At 33.8% G+C, this 25,120-nt stretch overlaps 1 protein-coding gene across 2 annotated transcripts; it reads right to left on the reverse strand.

Annotated features, from left to right (window-relative positions):
• Nucleotides 1-604: 604 nt before the first annotated feature.
• LOC134241246 (uncharacterized) lies at nucleotides 605-21,139 on the reverse strand. Of its 2 annotated transcripts, XM_062723308.1 has the most exons (4): nucleotides 21,135-21,139; nucleotides 3,341-3,543; nucleotides 1,249-1,421; nucleotides 605-943 (listed from the first exon to the last, which is right to left on the reverse strand). In XM_062723308.1, the coding sequence occupies exons 2-4, from the start codon at nucleotides 3,511-3,513 to the stop codon at nucleotides 627-629; spliced, it is 663 nt and encodes a 220-aa protein (XP_062579292.1). In that variant the 5' UTR covers nucleotides 3,514-3,543; nucleotides 21,135-21,139; the 3' UTR covers nucleotides 605-626. The 2 variants fall into 2 exon arrangements, with proteins under 2 accessions (XP_062579292.1, XP_062579291.1); XM_062723307.1 differs by lacking the exon at nucleotides 21,135-21,139 and having other exon boundaries at nucleotides 606-943; nucleotides 3,341-3,600.
• Between the last annotated feature and the right edge of the window lie 3,981 nt (nucleotides 21,140-25,120).

The following is a 25,120-nucleotide window of genomic DNA, read 5'->3' on the forward strand; positions in this document are numbered from 1 at the left end:
GCTTAATCAAAAGATCTCAATAAAGGAAAACAGAAACCATAGAACTATGCTCTCCGGTGGTTTCCAAGATTTATTTTTGATTATTACGCTAGTTCCTGTTTATTTTTTTTTGGCATGTTGTTCGTTATATCCAGTTATTTCAAATTCCCTTACTTATGCAGCAAGAAACAATTACAATGTCGAAAATACAGTTTGTCATTGAGTCAAATGATGACTAATGTTTTTCATACTAATTGTTGTTCATTATTTGTTCACTGAGTTGGCAACGGATTTTCCCGTTATTTCCCGGCCATCACAAGGAGCACATGGGTGTGACCGGTCGGCAGGTGATGCCCACTCCTCCATGGTACCTGATCCCACCTCTGATGTTTTGAGGTCCGTGTTTGCTCCGCTCCTATTTTGTATTGTTTTATGGACTTTTGATCTGGATACTATTCGTTATCTGCATATGTTTTATTGAAAAAAACTACATTCCGTTCCATGAATTTTCAAAAGCCATGAAAACTCAAGCTTCGTGTAGTTTCCCCATTGCGGGAAATCTCAAAATTTCTTTTCTTTTTCTATCATTTGGGAACACATGTAGATGGAGTAGGAGTGAGTAGTTTTCCTTCTTGGATTTCCTTGTCCTATTTAAATGCAATATACGAAAAATTCTTGCTAAAATAATCCTTTTCATAACTGTTTCTTTTCGAGCTATTCGGATTTTTACAGAATTGAATAATAAGCAAACTGACACACATACATTCAAACCAATACAGCACAATCCCCTCGTGTTTAGGCTGAAAACGTAAGGTAATACAGAAGACCTTGTAAGTGTAGTTCTTTTGTACCTTCAAACAGAACTTTTTACCGTTTCTCATAGACTGTGTGGCTTCATTCAGCTTGCTAGATAAAACTTCTCTAATGGATGGATGCCTTGTATCAACGAGAACGGCTAGTTCAGCTAAAGAAAGAAGATAACATATGGTAAACTGATTGTCTTGGGAAACATTTTCTTTCCATCATCGAGAACGTTATAATATGTCTCATGATAATTAATTTTATATATATTTTTGAAATAATCATTAGTTAATAGAAGTAGCATTTGCAAACAATTTCTTCTAAAAAGGTGAACATTTTGCAGGTGTATTTATATCATAAATAGCGGCCTTATTTTCTCTATCTTTTCATGTTGTAAGTTTAGTCATAAAAAAGCCTTTAACGTGTCAAAAACAGGATGTTACAATCTGCAAACATAAAGAAGAATACCAATCCAGTTCTTGTGTATAGCGAACACCACGTAAAAGTCAGATCGTGCTTGCTCCACAGATGCTCGGAAAAGAATAGGTTTGGACATGAGATTGCTTCTCAACCTCTCCAGCTCCTCAGAACTCTTAACCTTGATTTCCCAAGAGTGGTCCTGACCCACTCCAAATGTAAATCTACAGATAAAAAAAAGTTTACCTTTACTTTAAAAAATAGAGACCTCCATGATTCTGTTCACCCTCTTCTAGTCAATTTAAATAATTTGACATTCATGTAAACATATGTTAAAGGAAAAAAGTGCAGATATTGGAATGCTAGAATATCAGTAGTCTCGTTTAAAGTAATAATTTCATAAGTTCTATGGTCGATACAACGACCTTGTCAGCAAATACAGTTTATCATCGAGTCAAATGCTGACTGACGTTTTTCATACTAATTGGTAGTCCATTATTTATACATTGAATTGACGACGGATTTTTCCGTTATTTCCCAATGATGAAAAGGAGCCCACGGCGGGTTTGACCGGTCAGCAGGGGATGCTCACTCCTCCATTGCACCTGATCCCAACTATGATGTTTCGGAGGTACTTGTTTGCTCTGCTCCTATTTTGTATTGTTTTATGGAAATTAATATTGAATACTGATCGTTATCTCCATATCCTTCTTCTAGAAAAAGCGTAATCATATCATAATTTGAAACAAGGGTAGTTTTAACTCAAGCCGAAATACGTTCCAAATGAAGAGGTGAAGATATCGAACAGTGAAGAGTCTATAAAATCTAGAAGCAATAAATATCTGTAGTATAATGAAATATATGGAGATAACGAACAGTATTCAATATAAGAAATCCATTAAACTTCCCATCAGAGGTACGATCGGGTGTCATGAAGGAGTGAGCGTTCTTTGCCGACCGGTCACACCCGCATGTGCTCCTTGTCATGATCGGGAAATAACGGGAAAATCTGTCGTCAATTCAGTGTATAAATAATGGACTAACAATTAGTATGAAAAACGTCAGTCAGCATTTGAATCAATGATAAATTGTATTTGCTGACAAGGTCATTGTATCGACCATGGAACCTACGAAATGTGTAATAAGTAACCTTGTTTTAAAAATTGTTCATACGTAGAGCATGCTCTTGCGTATCGATTTATATTGTTTCCATTTCGAGGCCTTGTGGAAAAGTTGATTTTTTTCAGTATAAAGAGTTCAGTAAGCTTTTACATTCGATTCCCTTGATGACCAGTATATTTGCCATCGTGTATTAGACGGGTATATTCATTCTATAACCTCTGTTTAAGAAGAGTCGATTTGTTTATATAATGAATAGATTATTTCACTGATACGATAAAGAAATCAATGAAATCTACTATAACAAATGTGCTACAAGTCTCACAAAATACCATGATTGTTTGATTGATTATATGTTATAATAGATAATATGTTATTTTGTAAGGCTTGTAGCGCATTTGTTAAAGTACATATGTAGCACTTTTGTTGTATTTTTGAGTGTGTTTTCTATGTATATTGTAGAAAAATATTCTTCTATTTATCCATGCCTTATATAAGTGAATTTGCCAATAATATATACCTATATATCCAACAGTGTATCCGTCTATGTAATTTAATATTTATAAAGTATATTTGTAAACTTTTGTAGACAAGATTTAATAAATATATTGATCCCCTAATGCATTTCCTGGGCTTGTCGGCAAATAATAGCTTGCATTGTCATTTGACTAAGATATATAAAACAGACTTCATGCATATACAAATGTATAGGCACTACCTACCTTTTTACACTCTGAATAAGATATTTTTGTATAGCATTCCCAACTAAAAATACTTAAGCAAAGTTTATAATAAAATTTTACTTCGAGAAACCCTTCCTTAATGGAATTGATGAACTTTATGGGTGGTAGCTCAAACTCATGGTCACTTTTTTCCCTAATACTTATCAGTTTTTTTTTTTTACTTTTTTCTTGGATGATTAACCAAACATTAACCAGACATTATCCAAACTATTACTAAATAGTTAACTATAATTTGCTGTAGTTATCCACAGTAAACCACTACTCAAACTTTAATTCTTTACCTTGAGTTGACTTGCGTCAAGTTAACTACGTCGTCTGAGACATGAAGTGTTCCATCCTCTCCGACGGAACAAACGTTATACAAAGCCTGGGGATTCCCCTGGAGCTGGTTCCACAAGATGACCGTAGAGGGAGGAGTTAATGATGTATCAGCACCTAAGGCTATCACACTCATCTTTGGTATATTCCCCAAAACCGTTAAAAGACTTATTTTGATGAAGATCTGTGGACCACTTGAATATATACTTAACTCTTCCGGATGATTTTAAGATTTTTATCCGGGACTTTTTACTAGTTCTGTAAGATAACTGTGCGAATTTTTTGACTTTTTAAATAATGTAAAGTGTATTAATTTCCTAATTGTCTTCTTGAATGTTGGGATTTTCACAGATCATAGTTTTCTTTGTTTCTACTGCACTTCAGGGTTAGGATTAGGGTTAAAGTGTAGAGACCTTTGCGCTTCCGATCGATTCGTACCACTAACTAAATTAATTATGGATACATAAAATTTCCAAGGAACTTTTGTAATCACAATTTTTTTTCAAAATCACTAACATTAAATGTACGATTTTCATCACCTTTTACAAATTTTTGTTTTATATTCAGAGTAATCATGAATTCCGAAGTAGAATTCATTAAAAAACGTGTTCATCAAAAGAAGATTTCTAGCTGTGGCCGTCAATTGAGCATATAGAACTATCCACGAAGTTTATCTATTTTAAACAATATTCATTTTATGTCAAGCTTTGGAAGCTAGATATTTGAAATTAAAACAGGTACATGTTTTTTATAATACAAAGTAAAGCATATTAAAAGATTTTACTGTTTCAAGTAAATCATATTTTAAAAAAAAATAGATTAAATAGTTTAAGGATAACACACAAAGAAATATATCTCTCTCATCAATACTGCATATCAGAAAGAATCAACAAAATGTTACATCTTATAAACAAAGAGATAACTGATAAAAAATCAACAAGAACTACATACACCGAATACAAATATTGTCATAAACATGTTCCACATAAATCATGATACACCGATAAACCTACTTTTATATTACAAGACATTTATTTCACTTTCACATGACCTTCAACCCTGACTTCATCCAAACACTACCGGACAATCATGGAACTCAAAGATGACATCAGTATACATTTTATTGCTCTGTGAATCTGAAAAAAATCACAAAATATAATGTTTCTTGCACTATTTAAAATATCAATAAAGCTGACAAACAATTATTCATACATCCAGCTATGATCATTTTAACTAAAAAAGTAACTTCTTATATGTAATGTACACTGTACATAAATAGATAATGACACAAAAAATTATTATAAATTTTTGTATGTGAACAATATGGAGATACCTAACACTATTCAAGTTTAAAAAGTCCATAAAATAATACAAAACAGGAGCAGAGCAAACACGGACCTTCAAAACATCAGTGGTTGGATCAGGTGCCATGGAGGAGTATGCATCCCCTGCCGACCGGTCACACCAATGTACTTTATTATCCGACCGGTCACACAAATGTACTATATTATCCGAATAAAATTTAGTCTACTTTAGTCAATACAAAGACCTTATGACTCCTAAGACACGTCACTCAACCATTTTGATTTTCAATGTTTTAAGCCAGTTTTTACAGATATAGATTTATATTGATTGTAGATTTGGAGATCAACCACTATTTGTAATCTTCAATTTTTTTTTTATAAAAAGTAAACGTTTACTTCAACTATATATATATTATTCCTAAGTATATGTAGTTTTATGTTATGTGTGGACTTGATAAATATAGAATATCACACTGCTGAGAGGCGAATAGCAGGGACAAGATCAGAACAGTAATGTGATTTTGTTAAACGTTGTTTAAATAATAAATATACAACCAGACAATTTAATGCATAGCATATTTTTATTTTAAAAAAAATGATTGAAAACAGTGGATTGAAACTTTGAAACTTTTTTATTTATGTTAGTACAATAAAAGCTTAACAATTCAAAACATCAACATGTTAACATAATGAACCACATAAAAGATCTTTGATATGGACAGTACTGACGGTTGTCAAAAAATAAAAAATTGTTTAATGTTTACATTGTAGGAAGTTCAGGCATAAACTAATTTTTTAAGAACAGTTTTACAAAACAGTAGTTCATATTTGTAAGAAATGAAATTAGAGTTATCCACTTTATTTTTGACCTTTATTAAGGAGGTAAATATGTCGTCACTTATTAATCATGATAAGGGAGAATAATGATGACGAAAAAGAATTTGACCAAAAGATCACAATTATGATTTTTTGAACCTTTTCGAATTTTTCCCCTTTGAAAGCGTACATGGCCGTTCACCTGATCAAATGTAAAGTTGCTTTGTGGCAAGATTAGTTGAAATGGTTTTTGATGAGGAAAGAGGAAAAAATTATGAAAGGTTTCCAGATGACTGACAAAAGATGGACAGCTTCCATCAGAAAAGTTCACTTTGGATAATTTGGTAAAGATGTAAAAAATTAATAACACTAAAATGTCGAAAACATATGGTACCAAGTACTGACAGGAACATGCAATATCAGCGTTGAATCAGAATTAACAATTAAATACGTATATTGAAAAAGAATTATAAAACAATTTAAAATGTTCAGAATTTAAAAATCTTATCCATTGTAATGGCCGTCATTTTTGAAATCTGAAAACCCAAAAACTAGAACATCAATACTATGTGGTTAAAATACCTTTAGAGAAATTTTTAACATAAATCTTTCATGTCATTTTTGGGTATAGATATTTCAAACACCGATGAAGCTTCAAATAGAGACATTTACGCTGCACTCAGGTTCAATAAGCATCGGGAAATGTCTAGCTTGCAATCACTTGCTGTGACACAAGACCTCGATTTTAAAGGTCTTGTGTGCATATACAACTTTAACTTTCATATTGTCGATGGCTTGACAAGAAACAGTTTCTCCTTATTTTGAATCAAAGATTTGAACCCTGAATTTCCAACTACGGAGCAATCTTGAGGGTCCAATGGATATAATTCAAAAGCAGTCCCTTTTCTTTCTTTCTTTTTTTTTTTTTTTTTTTTTTTTTTTTTTACAATTGTGACAAACACTTTTCAACCAATTTCAATTTCTTTTTCGGAAACTGGTTTGACTTTATACAAAGGATAATTCTTTTATGTTTCAATGTTTCAAACAATATATGTATGTTGCAGCTGGACAAATACTGAGAAAAATTCTCTTTTATTATACTCGTTGCCATATTGAAAATTGCGTCTGCATGCATAACTAACTTTGTGAATATCAATACTGTGATTGCCGAACACATCTACGATCAAACTGATAGGCGAAACATCAACAAGTATCCATGACTTTCACTACTTTGTTAAAGATGAGAAAAAATTGCATGGATAGAAGGTTAAACCAAGGAACAACTACAAAATAATTAAGAGCATTTTTGAGTTGCCTCCTAAACATCAAAGGGAGCGAATTTTAGATAAATTTTTTTGTATACTATTATATCAACTTACCCGATAACATGGACCCCCAAAGAGCAACCAGAAAGGAAAACAGCAGGCGATTAGAACCTGATCATAACAGCACTCGATGGGCGTGCTGTAGTTGTGGATGAAGATCTCCATGTGTCCGGAGTCAGAGCTGCTGCGAGAGTTATCCCAGAAAAAGTTAGGATCCTCCATCCCACTGAACCACTGCTTCACAGGAGGACTGAAATCGAGCTACAAAATATTTTCTAATAAGATACACAAATGATGATCATTGCAACTGTACTGAGAAAAAAATTCTACAGAAGCATGGCTTTTGAATACTTTAAAATTCTATGTACCCCGTTCGCCCGTTATGCAAATTATCCCATGTTTCCCACTATCGTTGATGCCCTGGCATACTATACTAAATACACAGTGATTCCTTAAACCATTTTCATGTATACTCACGCGTAGAAAAATACTCGGAAAAACGTGCGCCAACGTGACGTCACGATGAGCTACAGCAACGTTAGTAAAAATGCAACGATATAGGGCAGCGAGAAATTCAAACAATGGGTATATTTTTTATGCTTTCAGACATGTAAAATGTTAATATAAGGAATGTTTTTAAGTTTTGTGTGGTTCATTGGTGTGTAAATCACACAGACTTTCACGTTTGTCCTTTCACATATTTGTATTGTTTATAGATTTTTTGAGATAGATCACGTTATATTATTTTCACCTTTTATATGAAAATGGGTTCTATTTCATATCGGAGGGACGGGGTGTCATTGACACATAATGAAAAACACCATATCAGTTTTCATCCATTGATTCAGAGTAGAAACTTTTCAGAGCCAAAAAGTCATTAAAGACAAGCTGTCCTCATAATTCCATTTAAACCAATGTAATAGATTGAAGCTTTCTGCAAGAATGACAAATCCAACTTTATTTATACAATGAAACTACAAATGCCAGTTCCAGTTTTTACCTTTTTCCCTCCTGCATTTTTTAGGTAACTTCATTAAGCTTGTATGAAAGCAATTCTCGAATTGATGGATGCCTGGTGTTAACAAGGACCACGAACTCTCCTGAAAGTATGGAATGAAATGATCAGCAAAATAAAAAGAAAGAAGGAAAAGAAAGGCATAAGTATAAAGCACCAAAGTGTTTCACTACTTTGGCAGCTTTATTCTGTAACAGCATGTTTTAGATCTTACAACAGGGAGGATCTGTGTGGTGAATTTGGGCTTCCACGGGATTAACAGGTAAACAGGGGATATTTACTTCTCCTAGGCACCTGTTCCCACCTCTAAAATATTTGGAGATCCACGTTTTTGTTCTATTTTCTGTCTTGTTGTAGATTTTTTTCATTGTCTTTACATTTTTAATCATCCTTGACCCGACTTAAGGATTATGTAATTTTCAATTTATAATATTATGTCCTTCTATGTTTGTGCTATTCAACAATGAAAGTTGATAACAAAAGTATTTCCTTTTTAACATGTTCTCAGTTATTTAGTGAAAGTTTCAATATAAAAACACGTCGGACAGAATACATTGATCAAAAAACCCTTAAATGGTTTAGCTTTCTGAGCATCATTCTAGTTAAGAAAAAAGGGGGAAAAAATTACAAGGTCTGATTGAGAATCTAAAAAAAATACTATTCCAGATCCTGGATACATCAATGCCCTCACATTCTTTTTTTGTTTGGTGTGTTACTTTGATGTGGAATAATATAGGCTTTGTCAAAAGATCATTCCTCAATTGCTGTAGTTCTTCTAAACTATCAACCTTTAACTCCCTGCAATGAAGGAAACTGTGATATTAATTTTATGTATTATCCATGAAATAACGGTATCTGTATATGCTGTACAAAATGCTGAGGCAAGCAGTAAGAATACTGTTATTCTTACCAGATGTCATAGATATATAATTGACATTCTAATGCATGTGACTGAAACCAGCAAATAAATTAAATATAATTATCATTTAAGAGACGCTTAGAAAGTCCTAAAAATGACCCTATTCACTCGAAGTTTTAGCAGGATAAATTAAGATTAAGATCTACTGATTGAAAGGTGCCTACAGATATATCAAATTTAAGAAATAAATTCTTTTAATGATGCTTTATAACTTTAGCTACGTCAAATGAGGTGTTTCGGGGCATAATTTGTCGGTAAACAAGATGAAAAATCATATTTTAAACTGTCGTTTCTAATGAAAAATTAAGAAAATGAGTCATGAATATGGGAGTTTTTTCCCATATCAAACAAAAAATGTATCCACATGGCCTAGTCTTTCAGAAAACGGAAATTTGTATATCCAAGTCCTCTTCTTTCAAATAATGTTAAATTTAGAATAAGTATCGGGACTACTTTTTATGTAATTTCAAATAGAATTCTAAAAAAAATATTTTATTTTCTAAGTAACTCTATTAGAGAGGTAAAGTACGAGAAAAAGAAAGTAATTATGAAGTCATAATGGATCTAGCACCAAAAAGTTAGTCTAAAGACATTTACTTCAGGTCAAGATCTAGTAAATGACTTTGGAATAACTTTTTAATACATTATGACGTCATAATCATTTTCAACTTTCTTTTTCCCGTACTATACGGCTCTAATAGAATTATGTAGAAAATAAAGTATTTAAATGGAATTCAATTTGAAATCTTGTGAAAAGTAGTCCCGATACCTATCTTAAATTTGACATTATTCTAAAGTAGAGACTAAGAACAAACAAATTACCGTTTTCTGAAAAACTGTAGGCAATCTGGATACATTTCCTTTGCCTGATATGGAAAAAAACTCCCATTTTCAATACTGGTTTTCTTAATTTTTCATTGAAAATGACAGTTTAAAATATGGTTTTTCATCTTGTTTTTCTACAAATTATGCCCCGAAACATCTATTTTGACAAAACTAATATTATAAAGCAACATTAAAGGAATTAATTTCTTAAATTTGAAAAATCTGTAGGCATCTTCCATTTACTAGATCTTGCTAATGCGCGGTATTCAATTTGTCGGCACGGCCAGGTGTGTTATAGGACTGAATACATCCCAAAATATGAACTCAATTTTTATACCCGCACTTTCTAAAGAAAGTTCGGGTATATTGTTGTTACTCATGTCCGTCCGTCCGTCCGTCCGTCCGTCCGTCCGTCCGTCTGTCACACTTTTCTTCCCTGAACTCCTCCTACATTTTACACAGTAACTTAATCATCTTTTGGGAGATGGTTTGTGGGGTCATGTAGATGTGCAGTAAGGTTTTGGAATTTCGATTTTGCCCCGGGGGGTCAAATGGGGGTCGAAAAATGACGTTTTTTGTCCAAAAAGCCCCGTCTTCCCTGAACTCCTTCTACATTTTACTTAGTAGCCTAACCAGCTTTTGGGAGATGGTTGGTGGGGTCATGTAGATGTGCAGTAAGCTTTCGGAATTTTGATTTTGCCCCAGGGGGTCAAATGGGGGTCCAAAAATGACGTTTTTTAAGCAAAAAGCTCCGTCTTCCCTGAACTCCTCTTACATTTTACTCAGTAGCCTAACCAGCTTTTGGGAGATGGTTGATGGGGTCATGTAGATGTGCAGTAAGGTTTTGGAATTTCGATTTTGCCCCGGGGGGTCAAATGGGGGTCGAAAAATGACGTTTTTTGTCCAAAAGCTCCGTCTTCCCTGAACTCCTTCTACATTTTACTCAGTAGCCTAACCAGCTGATGGGAGATGGTTGGTGGGGTCATGTAGATGTGCAGTAAGCTTTCGGAATTTTGATTTTGCCCCAGGGGGTCAAATGGGGGTCGAAAAATGACGTTTTTTAAGCAAAAAGCTCCGTCTTCCCTGAACTCCTCTTACATTTTACTCAGTAGCCTAATCATCTTTTGGGAGATGGTTTGTGGGGTCATGTAGATGTGCAGTAAGGTTTTGGAATTTCGATTTTGCCCCGGGGGGTCAAATGGGGGTCGAAAAATGACGTTTTTTGTCCAAAAAGCCCCGTCTTCCCTGAACTCCTTCTACATTTTACTCAGTAGCCTAACCAGCTTTTGGGAGATGGTTAGTGGGGTCATGTAGATGTGCGGTAAGCTTTTGGAATTTTGATTTTGCCCCAGGGGGTCAAATGGGGGTCGAAAAATGATGTTTTTTGTCCAAAAAGCCCCGTCTTCCCTGAACTCCTTCTACATTTTACTCAGTAGCCTAAACAGCTTTTGGGAGATGGTTGGTGGGGTCATGTAGATGTGCAGTAAGCTTTCGGAATTTTGATTTTGCCCCGGGGGGTCAAATGGGGGTCGAAAAATGATGTTTTTTAAGCAAATAACTCCGTCTTCCCTGAACTCCTCTTACATTTTACTCAGTAGCCTAACCAGCTTTTGGGAGATGGTTGGTGGGGTCATGTAGATGTGCAGTAAGGTTTTGGAATTTCGATTTTGCCCCGGGGGGTCAAATGGGGGTCGAAAAATGACGTTTTTTGTCCAAAAAGCCCCGTCTTCCCTGAACTCCTTCTACATTTTACTCAGTAGCCTAACCAGCTTTTGGGAGATGGTTGGTGGGGTCATGTAGATGTGCAGTAAGGTTTTGGAATTTTGATTTTGCCCTGGGGGATCAAATGGGGGTCGAAAAATGATGTTTTTTGTCCAAAAAGCCCCGTCTTCCCTGAACTCCTTCTACATTTTACTCAGTAGCCTAAACAGCTTTTGGGAGATGGTTGGTGGGGTCATGTAGATGTGCAGTAAGCTTTCGGAATTTTGATTTTGCCCCGGGGGGTCAAATGGGGTTCGAAAAATGATGTTTTTTAAGCAAAAAGCTCCGTCTTCCCTGAACTCCTCTTACATTTTACTCAGTAGCCTAATCATCTTTTGGGAGATGGTTGGTGGGGTCATGTAGATGTGCAGTAATGTTTTGGAATTTCGATTTTGCCCCGGGGGGTCAAATGGGGGTCGAAAAATGATGTTTTTTGTCCAAAAAGCCCCGTCTTCCCTGAACTCCTTCTACATTTTACTCAGTAGCCTAACCAGCTTTTGGGAGATGGTTGGTGGGGTCATGTAGATGTGCAGTAAGGTTTTGGAATTTTGATTTTGCCCTGGGGGATCAAATGGGGGTCGAAAAATGACGTTTTTATGCAAAAAGCCCTGTTTTCCCTGAACTCCTCTTACATTTTATTCAGCAGCCTAATCATGTTTTGGGAGATGGTTGGTGGGGTCATGCAGATGTGCAGTTAGGTTTCGGAGTTTTGATTTTGCCCCGGGGGGTCAAATAAGGGTCAAAAAATGATATTTTTTATGGAAAAAGCCCCATCTTCCCTAAACTCCTCTTACATTTTATTCAGCATCCTAATCATCTTTGGGAGATGGTTGGTTGGGTCATGTAGATGTGCAGTTAGGTTTCGGAGTCAAATGAGGGTTGAAAAATGACGTTTTTTTATGGAAAAAGCCCAGTCTTCCCTAAACTCCTTTTTTGTTTTAAACAGTGGTCTTATCATCTTTTGGGAGAGTTCACTCTTTTGAAATTTTGTTAAAACATCAAGGTCAAGGGGTAAAAAATCATAGCATGTTGGGAGCCTCTTGTTATGGGTAATGTTCACTTGAAATGTGAAAGTCAAATCTCTTCTAAATGAAAAGGAAATACAACATTAATGAAAACTAAGTTAAACTTCAAGGTCAAGGTCACAGAGTCAAAAAGTCATGATACATTTTGGAAGGTCTTATCACAGGTAATATGAATGCCCTTTCATTTATCTTTCAAAATGATCAATTCAAAGCAATTAATTTTTTTAAGGAAATTAGGTCAAATTTCAAGATCATGGGTAATTAAAATCATAGTGTATGTAGAATGGTATTGTCCCATTTAATACTAATACACATGTTTAATATAAAAGTCCTATCTCTTCTCATTCAAAATATACGACCATGATGACCAAGGTTAAATTTATTGTAACAGATGGGCAGATTGACAAACAAATGAGATTTAATGTACCCTACCTTTAGCAAAAATGGGGACAATAAATGTCTTTGCTGTTCTTGAGAAGAAGATTTATGTTGGAACAAGATGTGTTTGTGAAACACTACACGCCCGGCGGCAACAAAGTTAAAAAAATCTTCTTTTAGCATATTGATCACAGTCAAGGTCACAAGGTCATTGACCATGGTGTCATTCGAAAGAACTTAATCAGTGGAGTATGCGTACTAAATATGAAGTCCCTATCTCCTATGGTTCAAAAGTTGTGGCAAAAAGTGTAAAGAGCTATTTTTAGCATATCCGTCACAGTCAAGGTCACAAGATCATTGACCTTGCCGTCGTTTGAAAGGACTTTATCGGTGGAGTATGCTTACCAAATATGAAGTCCCTATCTCCTATGGTTCAAAAGTTATGACAAACAGTGGAAAAAGCTATTTTTAGAATATAGGTCACAGTCAAGGTCACAAAGTCATTGACCATGGTGTCATTTGAAAGAACTTAATCAGTGGAGTATGCATACCAAATATGAAGTCCTTATCTCTGATGGTTCAAAAGTTATGGCAAAAAGTGTAAAAAGCTATTTTTAGCATATAGGTCACAGTCAAGGTCACAAGATCATTGACCTTGATGTCATTTGAAAGGACTCTATTAGTGGAGTATGCATACCAAATATGAAGTCCCTATCTCCTATGGTTCAAAAGTTATGACAAACAGTGGAAAAAGCTATTTTTAGCATATAAGTCTTAGTCAAGGTCACAAGGTCATTGACCTTGAAGTTATTTGAAAGGACTTTATTAGTGGAGTATGCTTACCAAATATGAAGTCTCTATCCCTTATTGTTCAAAAGTTATGGCCAAGGTTAAAGTTGACAAACAGACAAACAGACAAACAGACAAATAGACAGGACAAAAACAATATACGCCCGGGATCTATTGATCCGGGCACTTAAAAAGTACCCTGCATATTTAAATGTAAATTGGTTGAAATTAGCCCAGTGGTTCTTAAGAAGTTAATGTGAAAAGTTTGCAGAAAAACAGATGGACAACAGAAATCAGTACATTTCAGAAAACAGTATGCTTATAAATAGTTAATCAAGGTGCTTTGGGTAGCAAAATAAAGCTAAACTGGTATATCTAATTCATCCGCAGAGCTTAGTATATTTCAATATGCACAACCTTTTCAACTCTTATAATTATTTTTTAAAATTTATATCACCATGTCTCATTCAAGGGAGAACTAGAGATATGACCAGATGTATATCTGTTGAATATAAAATATGTACATGTATTCTGTGTTTTTTTTTTTTTTTAGTAATTTGTTTGTTTGTTGTGACAGCAACTGTTATGGCAGCTTTTGGCAAAGGTTGAAGTTTCTCAAATGTAAGTCAAACTCCAAGGTCAAGGTCAAAGGGTCTAAATTGTTGGTATCAAAGGGAAAGTCTTGTCACAAGGAATACACATGTGAAAAAGGGAGAAATCCCTAGAACTTCCTCACATGTTCAAAAGTTATTGCCAAGGTTAAAGTTAAATTGGATTCAACTCTAAGGTCTAGGTCAAAAATAATTATACCTGTTGAAAGTTCACAATGATTACACATGTAAGAGCATGAAAGTCCTAGCACCACCTGTTCAAAACTTACGCCAAGTTCAAGGTATTTTTCTTGTAAAATTGGGTCAAACTCCAAGGTCAAGAGATCAAAAGGTCAAAATTGGTGGTACCCATTAAAAGGTTTTGCCAAAAGAAATTTACCTATGAAATATTGAAGCCATGTGTATAGCCCAATCCACTTAAAAAATATGGGCAAGGTTAAAGTTTCCATGGACAGACAAAAATACATAAACATGGGAAACAAAATATGTATAAATAGTCGATTGAAAAATTTTTCTACTATTATGGAGTCATAAGATCAATTGTCATTTCAGGTACAGGGAGTCAGTGGCTAGGGAGATCAGACCCCCCCCCCTGGAATTAGCAGTTATTTAAATAAGACTATATATGTACTGTAGAGAATAAAAATGACTTTGGACATCCTCCCCCTTAGAAAACAGGGACTCCACCATCATTGCTTTTATTATTATTTTTTATTTCCATCTCAGGAAATCTTGGGCTGATTTTTTTGACTGAGGTGTGACACCCCCCCCCCCCTTTCTGAAAAAAAAATTCTGGATCTGCGTCTGTTATATACTGAATGTCCGCAACGGGAGATAACTTGACAATGTGAAATTTGTCGATTGTGGCATGCGATGATCTTTGACCATGTTGACCCTTTTTGAACTTCAACCTAACCATTTGCATTTATTTATTTTTATGCAATCTATACTAAATCTTGTACTTACCGAATGTCATAGGTCGTGACAACGAATTCATGAAATATAATCCATATAATCAATTAAAACACAAATGATTTTAACTGACCACACTGCATCGTCAGCATACATGTGCTAAATAATCTCATTCGACAAACCTTTGCTGATTCCGTTGCCAGTATGAATTGGCCGAGGTGTGCCGAGAGGTGATATCTATAAATATGATAATGGGTGACGCAAACCCAATGTGAATGTAGAAAATAAAACTGTTTAGTACAAGAACAAATTTCAAACTATCATAATAAACTAAACTATGTTTTTTAAAAAAAGTGAGAGTGTGAGAGAGAGAGTGTGTGTGTGTGTATGTGGGGGGGGGGGGGGGGGGAGAGATAGGCATTGACAAATTAATCGGGTTGTATTTTCAATGGGTTTTTTTCCCGACCAAATACTAAAATCAGTTTGCACATTTTGATAAATTCATCAAAAACGCTTTGTACTAGTAAAATAATATTTTATGTCGTTGAGAAAGTAAATTTAAAAAGTTCCAAATTATGGGAAAATTATTTATTTGAATCTAATTAAGTAATTTACTTCAATCATTAATTAAATTCTGTTATTTCAGACTGGTTATGAATTAAGTATTTTAAAATACATATGTGAGGCTCAGAGTTGATATGGTCATCTGAAAATTTTATGTTCAATTTGACGAATACATGTACGGTGATAATTATAGAATTATTTTGACTTCTTCCTTGGAAAGTCCAATATGAATGAGTGTATATTTAGAGGCAAACACCATAGTGCGGGTATTACTGTCTCATGACAGCATCTAGTTATATTTACATTCTCTAACTTTCCTTTATTATAATTGTTTATTTCGTTTATGTTTAATGTGAATTTAGCCCCCTTCGGTATTGGTGTGCTTACTAAACGTAACAGCCATTCGTGACGTTGGAAAGCCGTTTGTGATGTTGGAAAGTTAAATAACGCAAATAAACACTGCGAGGGATAAAATGACAAATTAATTTTTAATGCACATTTGTTGTATTTTACGTTAATTCTAAAAGGGCAGTTTTTTAAAAAAGAGGTTGAGTCAAAACAGTATACATTTTGGTGTTCCTAAATATTAAAAATGCATAGAGTTCCTACTGTGCATTCTAACGGGCGGTGACAAGGTTTCGCGTGTGTTATAGAAATTTGAAGTCATAGATTTCTAATGGATTTCATAAAGAAAATTACACTAAATGTAAATTTTTGTTCTTTACCTTAAGCGGTGGTTTCTATTTCATATTTTTTTGTGTTATGATTTGTTTACTTTAATTACTGAATGGTTCAGAATTTAACTCCTGCGTCAATTACACCAGTACAGTGTCTTATATCAAATATCCCCCTTTCTTACTTCATTTCTGAATTGATACAAACCCCTGTCATATCCATAACATGATCTATCGCGAATATTGTCCAATTCGGTGATGCTGTAAACAGATTATACAACAGTTGTGGGTTTCCTATAAATTTTTTCCACAACATAACTGTATAAGGTGGGAGCTTCGACAAGTCGGCATCGGTTGAATTCATCACTAAAGAGTCCCTGATTGTAGACAAGTCTTTTATCACCCTATGTGAAGTTTAAACTTTTCAAACCGAGAATATCACATGACACGAACGCAACACCTGAAAGTATAATAAACCTGTAAAAATGCAAAGCCTATCTAGAAAGTGGTGGATTTCAAATATGAATCAAAATACATTTAACGATAAATCAAAGACTCTTTGACATCATATAAAATTGCTTCTGCATTAATCATGGAACTTAATAGCGTGTAACTGATCATCTTTAAATCTATTTCGTCAAAAATTTAATATTCTGATTCTACACATATACTCAGGGGTTGATAATACAATATACTGGATTATATCTTTTACAATGTCTCGGTAACCATCTTGTCAGACCGTGTGTTCCTGCAATTATTTGCAAATTTGTGGGCTCTAGTTGTGCTCCTTTTTTCCCCTAACCATGTGATGTTTTTTTTTTGTTTTTGTTTTTTTTTTGTTTTCTTTTTTTTTTTTTTTTTTTTTACATTTTCATGAAATAGAATTTTTAAAAAACTTACTTATGATAAACAGCCATTTTGTGGCTTTTCCTTTTCTTATCTGTATTTACCTACATTTGATTCTTTTTTTTTAAGAGACGACCGTCTAGGAGGAATAAACATCTCCTGTTGACCCACCGTAGACCCATGCTGTGATCAGGTACATGTAGACAAAACACTCCGTAGTCAAAAAAAATAGCTCAGTCCTAACAATTGGTATAACACAAGTCAACCAAAATAAGATTCAATGATAGGTAAGATTTGCGAATAAGGTCTTGAAAACGATTATGGAATCTACGACTTAAATTAAATTATTTGGACCATACTTGTTGAAGCTGATCAGAATTATAGTAACCTCAGCATTTAAGAGGTTGAACTCCTGAAAGTTGGCCTTTTTCTTTTATTATCGTTCTCCCTCGATGAGAGAAATTTCGAGGAATGTATCAGGGTTAATGAGTTCACTTTCACTATTCTTCCTTAATAATGCATTAGCACGGTGTACTACTGCTCTGTAGTATAGAGCTCTTTAAGGCTAGGGCTTTCCTCTAAGCATCTGCTTCTACATGTCATACTTTTGTCTATAAAGTCATACATCAGTGAGGGTTTGATTATTCACAAAGTAAGGAACGGATCTCATTTCTAAATATTATTTGATTACCAGGTCAAATCATTTTAAAGGAACCAATTGTGTTAATCTTTGTTTAATCATATTGTACAGGAAAATTGTCACACTTTAAATCAGAATCACGCACATAACTAAGTACAAATCTCCTGAAACATTACACGGCGATTTGTTTCTCTGATATTTCCATGACCAAACTTTGCATCTACTTAATTGAACTGAAAATTTGTCTGAATCATTCAATGTTTATTTTTATAATTAATGTGTTATAACTCTCATGGTGAATAGAGTTATACGAAAACTTATCTGTTTACGTTTACAAAGTCGAGGAAAAGATAATGAAAATACAACCACATGCAACGGCCGTCTCTTAAAAATAAACAAATAAAATATAGGTAAATATAGATAAGAGAAGGAAAATCGTTAAATCGTGAAGTCATGTCAGGATTTTGCATAAAGCATGCAAAGGGTCTTGCAAAAATCGCAGTAAAAAGCAGGGCGGCTTATGAAACGATATGATTAATTTATCATCATATGCTCCAATGTTAGTTTTGAAACATTAGTCGGCGATTGCATTTCACAGGATTTCTATTTTATTAACTTATTTGTTACATAGCTTCCTTAAGCGTGTTTTTAAACAGTTGATTTTTTAACAATCAGAAATAAACGAATATTATTACAAATTCCATATTTTATTATGATTACGTAATAAAAGCATTAGCAACAAGAGAGAGAAAGAGGAGAAAGTGGCCAGATCAACGGTATTCATGGGAAACTTGCATTGTTCTTTTCATTTTATTTAGTTCTGTCATTTTTGGAAGGGACAGAAGTGTTGTAGTTCTGTGCGATATCACACCCGTTCAGGGAGTTCTCTTCCTTGGATCTGAGGTACCAGTAACTAGGGCAGGTTTAAAGACCATCAGATTCATAGAAATCGAAAGCTTGAAACAGTTTAGAGTAACACGTCTCATTGCAAAAAAACCATTCACGGTACCTCAGTCAACCTTTCTGCAACCATCCTAAATGATTATATTTTATTTATCCCTTAAAATCTTATCATTGTGAAACTTGGAATGAAAAAAATTGAAGAACTATATTCGGTATATTGCATATCTTTGCCCCCACAAAATTTAAATTTTGAAAAATTCTTAAAATGTGTTTGATTGTATAAATTGTATGAAAAATATAAATCAACAAAACATATTCTAGTCTCAAAGTAGTTTTTTGACCATTTTTGTTTTTCTGACGTCACAAACAAGAAAGATTTTGCATTATTTGTTAGAAAAAGGACAAATTGGACAAAATTCAAACAATTTTAGCTATAGAATTTATAGAGTGCAGGTCTGCTCAGGATCAATATTTGCATTTTTAATTGATATTATCATTCTACACTTTATATTAAAATATTGAGCCTGAGCAGACCTGCGTTCAGTGATTTTACTCAAAATATCGATGCAACATTTACATTTTTCTGTAGAAACTATGGATATTTTAAATTTACATCATTTTCCTGACGTCATTTCAAACATATCACGTCATTGCATTGCTAATGAAAATATTCAGTGCTTTGAAGTCAGTATGTATCCACCTGTTTTAGGACATAATTAAATATTACTCCGTCAGAGTTTGATTTTGGGGGCAAGTATTGGTTATTATCGAATAAAGTGCTGTTAACCTACTTATTTTACTCATATAAATATATCTATGGTTCTAATTTTCAGGATATTTGATAAATGTTTATTTGTATCATCTGTCCTAAAGACTATACTAAATTTTATTTAAAGAAATTAGAATATAAACCAATTGCAGATTCCATCGAGACACATGAAAGATCAACAAAACATTTATAAATTAAATAAATGTTTCCAGGCCCTCCTAAGATGTTACTGAGATGGAAATGAATCTTCTCTACAGAAAACCTTTATCAATGTCTTCTCTACTGTATATAATGGGAATTGCTTTCGAGCATTCAATTTTGTTTTTAATTTCAATTTTAAATATTATTACTCTCTTGCTTAATAGAATTGAACAACATGTATATATCAAAAATTACCTGAATACTTTTAATATTCCACAGAGCCAAAATGAATTTGAACTACCATTTATATATTGGATTCCGAAACTTCATAAGAATCCTTACAAACAAAGATACATTGCAGGTTCCAGTAAATGTTCAACCAAGCCTCTTTCGTTACTCCTCACTAAGATATTGACAGTAGTGAAGGAAAAACTTCAAGAGTACTGTGCAACTATATATTCAAGAAGTGGTGTGAATCAGATGTGGGTTCTAAAAAATTCTAAAGAACTCTTGGATAATTTGAAAGCACACGACTTTACAAAAATCAACAGCTTAAAAACTTACGACTTTTCAACTTTATACACAACAATTCCCCACGACAAATTAAAATCCAGGCTTTTTGATATCATTGACAGCTGCTTCTTCAATAAAAATGGAACTCGTAAATTTACTTACCTCGTCATTAGTCATTTGCAAAATTATTTTGTTAAAACATATTCTGATTGCACACATAAGTACTCTGAAGTTGACATCAAGAAGATGCTTGAGTTTCTGATTGACAATATCTATGTGGTTTTTGGAGACCAGTAGCAGACTTATTTTTATATTCATATGAAGCAGAATTTATGCAAAATCTTATGCGTGAAAAGAAGAAAACACTTGCTGTGGCCTTCAACTCGACATCTAGATATATCGACGATGTATTGTCAATGAACAATGATAATTTCCATTCCTACGGCGATACGATATATCCTGGTGAGCTTGAGATAAAAGATACCAAAGAGTCTGACACTTCTGTTTCATACTTGGATATTTTACTTGAAAAAGACGCTAATGGTAATCTAACAACCAAACTATATGATAAACGTGATGACTTTAACTTTTCTATCGTCAACTTCCCTTACTTATGCAGCAATATACCTTCATCACCTGCATACGGAGTATGTATATCTCAGTTGATTCGATACGCAAGAGCATGCTCTGCGTATGAACAATTTCTTAAACGAGGTAAATTATTGAAGGCAAGTTGATGAAACAAGAATATCAGCAGTCTCGTTTAAAGTCATCATTTCGTTAGTTCTATGGTCTATACAATGACCTTGTCAGTAAATACAATTTATCATTGAGTCAAATGCAGACTGACGTTTTTCATACCAATTGTTAGTCCATTATTTATACACTGAATTGACGACTGATTTTTTCCGTTATTTCCTGATCATGACAAGGAGCACGGGGCGGGTGTGACCGGTCGGCAGGGGATGCTCACTCTTCCATGGCACCTGATCCCACCTCTGATATTTCGGGGGTCCGTGTTCGCTTTGCTCTTATTTTGTATTGTTTTATGGACTTTGAGATTGAATACTGTTCGTTATCTCCATATCCTTCTGATAATATTAACAATGTTGAGGAAAAGAGAATTGAAATACAAGTAAACACATGGAACAGTCGCCCTTTTTAAATAAAATGAATAAATAAATCAAAATGTACGTAAATAAATAAGGGAAGAAAAATCGTTAAGTTGTGAAGCATTTTCAAGTATTTGCAGACAAGCAAACAAAGTTTCGTGAAAATAAATTGCAGTATTGTAGGGTGGCTTATAATACAATATAACATTTTATTCATTTATTTTTATATTAAACTTGATACAAATGTTTATGTTTGCATTTCAAAAAAAATTGATTTCCTTAATTTTCTATTAATAAATTTCTAAAGGTCGTCTTTAAAACATTTTTTTATCGGAAATAAACGACAAATATACTTTTATTAGAACTAAGAACCATAAGATACAATTAATGGAAAACATAAAATACTTGGTAAAGATTAAAAATAATTTCAATTTGATATGAGAATAATTATTTGTATGATTGTAATTTAAACTTAGCAAATTCATGTGTGAATTCTATACAAAGCTACAAAGCTGAGATACGTTCAAAATACAACAAAATTTGTAGAAACGATATCTTACTGAGATTTAATATTGAAAAGGGTACACCTATGCTAAAATGATTATTTATATGACTGTCCATACGGTGTTCATATGTCTACCGGTACTTATCATGTGGTTCTGCTTGGATATAGATGGGCCGGAAATATGTTTAATTTAAGAAAAATTAATGAACTGTTTTGAGGTGAATTGTTAGTGATTCTGTCCTGCAAATTTCTCGAAAATGGTCTGGACAAACTTTCTAAAACTGTATAGAAAATGATAATCACCAAACGAAGTTCACGGACGCTTGTCGTATTAAATCTTTCTCTTTATACATAAATAATGCCAATCTTAATTTTATTTATTGATTCCCTGTGTTTTGATTGGACGAGAACAAATTCAAGAAAACGTTTACACATCGATGAATTTTTCAGTCAGAACTACTTTCTTGACCTAGCTTCTAGGTTGTTGTAAAAAACAATGAAAACAGATACTTCTAGTCCGTTTTAGCTAAATTATGATTACAAGAAACTTGAAATAAAAAAAAGCAAAACAGGAGATAAACGGGACTGACAGACGGGAATATTATGTTTATGTCACTGTCGGATCACGAGTGTGAATTTTAAAAAAATCGTTGATCATGCTGTCATTTTCTCGACGTTCCATATCAGCTCAGTTGGTATCGTTGTGTAGGGAAAAGAAACGTACCTCAGACTCTTGCCTTATCAGCATCAAATTCATATATTTACATCCTACAGATCTCATATTCTTCCTAAATCTTTGAAGGATCCAGAGCAAATCGAGGACGTCGTCGGTCTGCAACTTTCGCTATGAGCCGCCGTTGTCGTTAATGTCAACATGGCCATGGTCAAGCACGAATTATTCTGGAGAATACGCGTATTTACGATATGTGTTGACTTAAACAACATTCAATGAGTTTTTATAAGTTTATTAACTGATTGTTTTGACAAAAAAAAATCACCATATCATAATAATAACGTTCCCCATAATTAATTATTAAATGATCCGGAATTTTGATGCTCTCTGATTGGTCTAGACGCCTTAGTACCTCAGAGTGAGTTCACCTCAAATGACATTCTGGGAGGTTTTTTTCCGGGTTTTTCCTCTTGACCACTCATAGATTTTCTTACATTTTCTTCGACCAGTCAAACTGGACGTCTTAAAGCATATGTCGTTGTGAATGTAAACATGGTAGACGTCAGTACCAAATAGACTTAACTGCTTTCTTAAGTAAAATAGTTGAGTATAATTGTTTAATAATATTATTGTCCTCTTTTTAACAATTATAAGCTGTTAAAATTAATAAATTATAATGTGTTGTTAATGAAACAGAATGTACAAAGTTGTATTTTTAATATTCATCAGAGCCAAAATGAATTTGAACTACTATATGAATAAATTGGATTCCGAAACATCATGAGAATCCTTACGAACAAAGATACAATGCAGGTTCCAGTAAATGTTCAACCAAGCCTATTTCTTTTCTCCTCACAAGATATTTACAGTAGTGAAGGATAAACTTCAAATGTACTGTGCAGCACTAAAATCAAGAAAGTGTGTAAATCAGATGTGGATACCCAAAAATTCTTCTTTTTTGAACTTTTGGACAATTTGAGACCACAAAATTTTACCAAAATCAACAGCTTGAAAACTTAATGACTTTTCAACATTATACACAACCATTCCCAAGATCAATTAAAGTCCAGGCTTTTCGATATCATTGAGAGCTGCTTTTTCAACAAATATGGAACTCGTAAATTTACTTAACTGGTCATTGGTCATTGCAAAATTATTTTTAAAAAGCATTCTGATTACACACACAAGTACTCTGAAGTCGACATCAAAAAGATGCTTTCAAGAGTGTCTGATTGACAATATCTATGTGGTTTCTTGAGACCAGGACCAGGTACCAGTGTACTAGCCAATGACTTTGAATGATTGTGTACCAATATGACATTTGTAGTCAGCAGCAACATGTGGCACGTCAAGCTTGTTTTTGTCCTAAAAAGGCATGTACATATATTATATTTGTTGTGATTTGATCCGATGGTTGGAAAATAGCTTTGTAGCTATCAATATTATCATTATAGGAAGTAAAACTTGCTTTGTCCGTCCACATGTAATTGTTGTTCAATGCATACTTGTGAACAATTATTCAAATTGAAATTGATACGATTGGTCAGTATTAAAACTTCGTCAGTGGTATTGCTTTGTGTCATATGTAAAGTATTATTGATTCTAATGAAATCAATCATCCAATCCAATGAGAGAAATGAAAATCAGCAAACAAAGTTTTAGCACACCCTATCAAGCAAACTCACACGCTGTTAGTAGAACGATAAGTGATTTTACAAATAATATATGCCTTATATGTCCAAAAGTGTATCCCCACGTGTTAATATTTATAAAGTATATTTGTAAACTTTGTATACTAGATTTAATAAATTTCCCGATTCCCCAATGCATTTCCTGGACTTGTCGATAAATAATAGATCACATTTTCATTTGATAAGACAGTTAAGAAAAACATGCATGTACAAATTAAAAGATACTACACTCTCTTTGACCCTCTGAATAAGATATATTTGTAAGCCATTGTCAACTTAAAATACGTAAGCAAAGTTTTATTTGCATAAGTGAATTTTATAGATGGTACATCAAACTTATGGTCACCTTTTCTTTTTAGCTCACCTAAGTTAAATTTACTTACCTTGCCATTTGTCATTTGCAAAATTATTTTGATAAAAAAAACATTCTGATTGCATACACAAGTACTCTAAGGTTGATATCAAAAAGGTGCTTGAGTTTCTGATTAACAATATCTATGTTGTTTTTGGAGACCAAGTCTTCCAACAATTTATTGGAATTCCCATGGGTACCAACTGCGCCCCGTCATTAGCAGACCTATTTTTGTTTTCATTTGAACTAGAATTGATGCAAAAACTGGACAATGTTGGATGTTTGTTTGTTTTGTTTTTGTTTTTTTTTTTTTGGGGGGGGGGGGGGAGGGGGTCCCTGCTATGTTTTATTTGTAGATTTATTTTGTTTGTAGTATTTTTGAGATTGACCAGAACACCTTATCATCACCTTTTTCACCTGCATATGGAGTTCCTGTCGCTTTTTTGATTCATGTGCTACGGAAGAACAATCTCTAAAAAAGAGCAGGTTTTTAAAAATCATGATGGACTTATGAAGTGGAAAATACGTAAGTTGTATGTGGAGAAAACTTTTGGCCTGTTATATTGTTTAGTGGCTGAGGTAGATATTATCCAGGCCCCGGGATCATAAAGTATATTCAGTGTAAGTCAAAATATTTATGTTTTACTTAAATGTTGTGGAAGTCAAGCATTGTGCGTTTT

This window comes from Saccostrea cucullata, unplaced genomic scaffold (genome assembly GCF_032062105.1).
Source record: "Saccostrea cucullata isolate Sc308-1 unplaced genomic scaffold, CSIRO_AGI_Scuc_v1 ctg2919, whole genome shotgun sequence".
Classification (NCBI taxonomy): domain Eukaryota; kingdom Metazoa; phylum Mollusca; class Bivalvia; order Ostreida; family Ostreidae; genus Saccostrea; species Saccostrea cuccullata.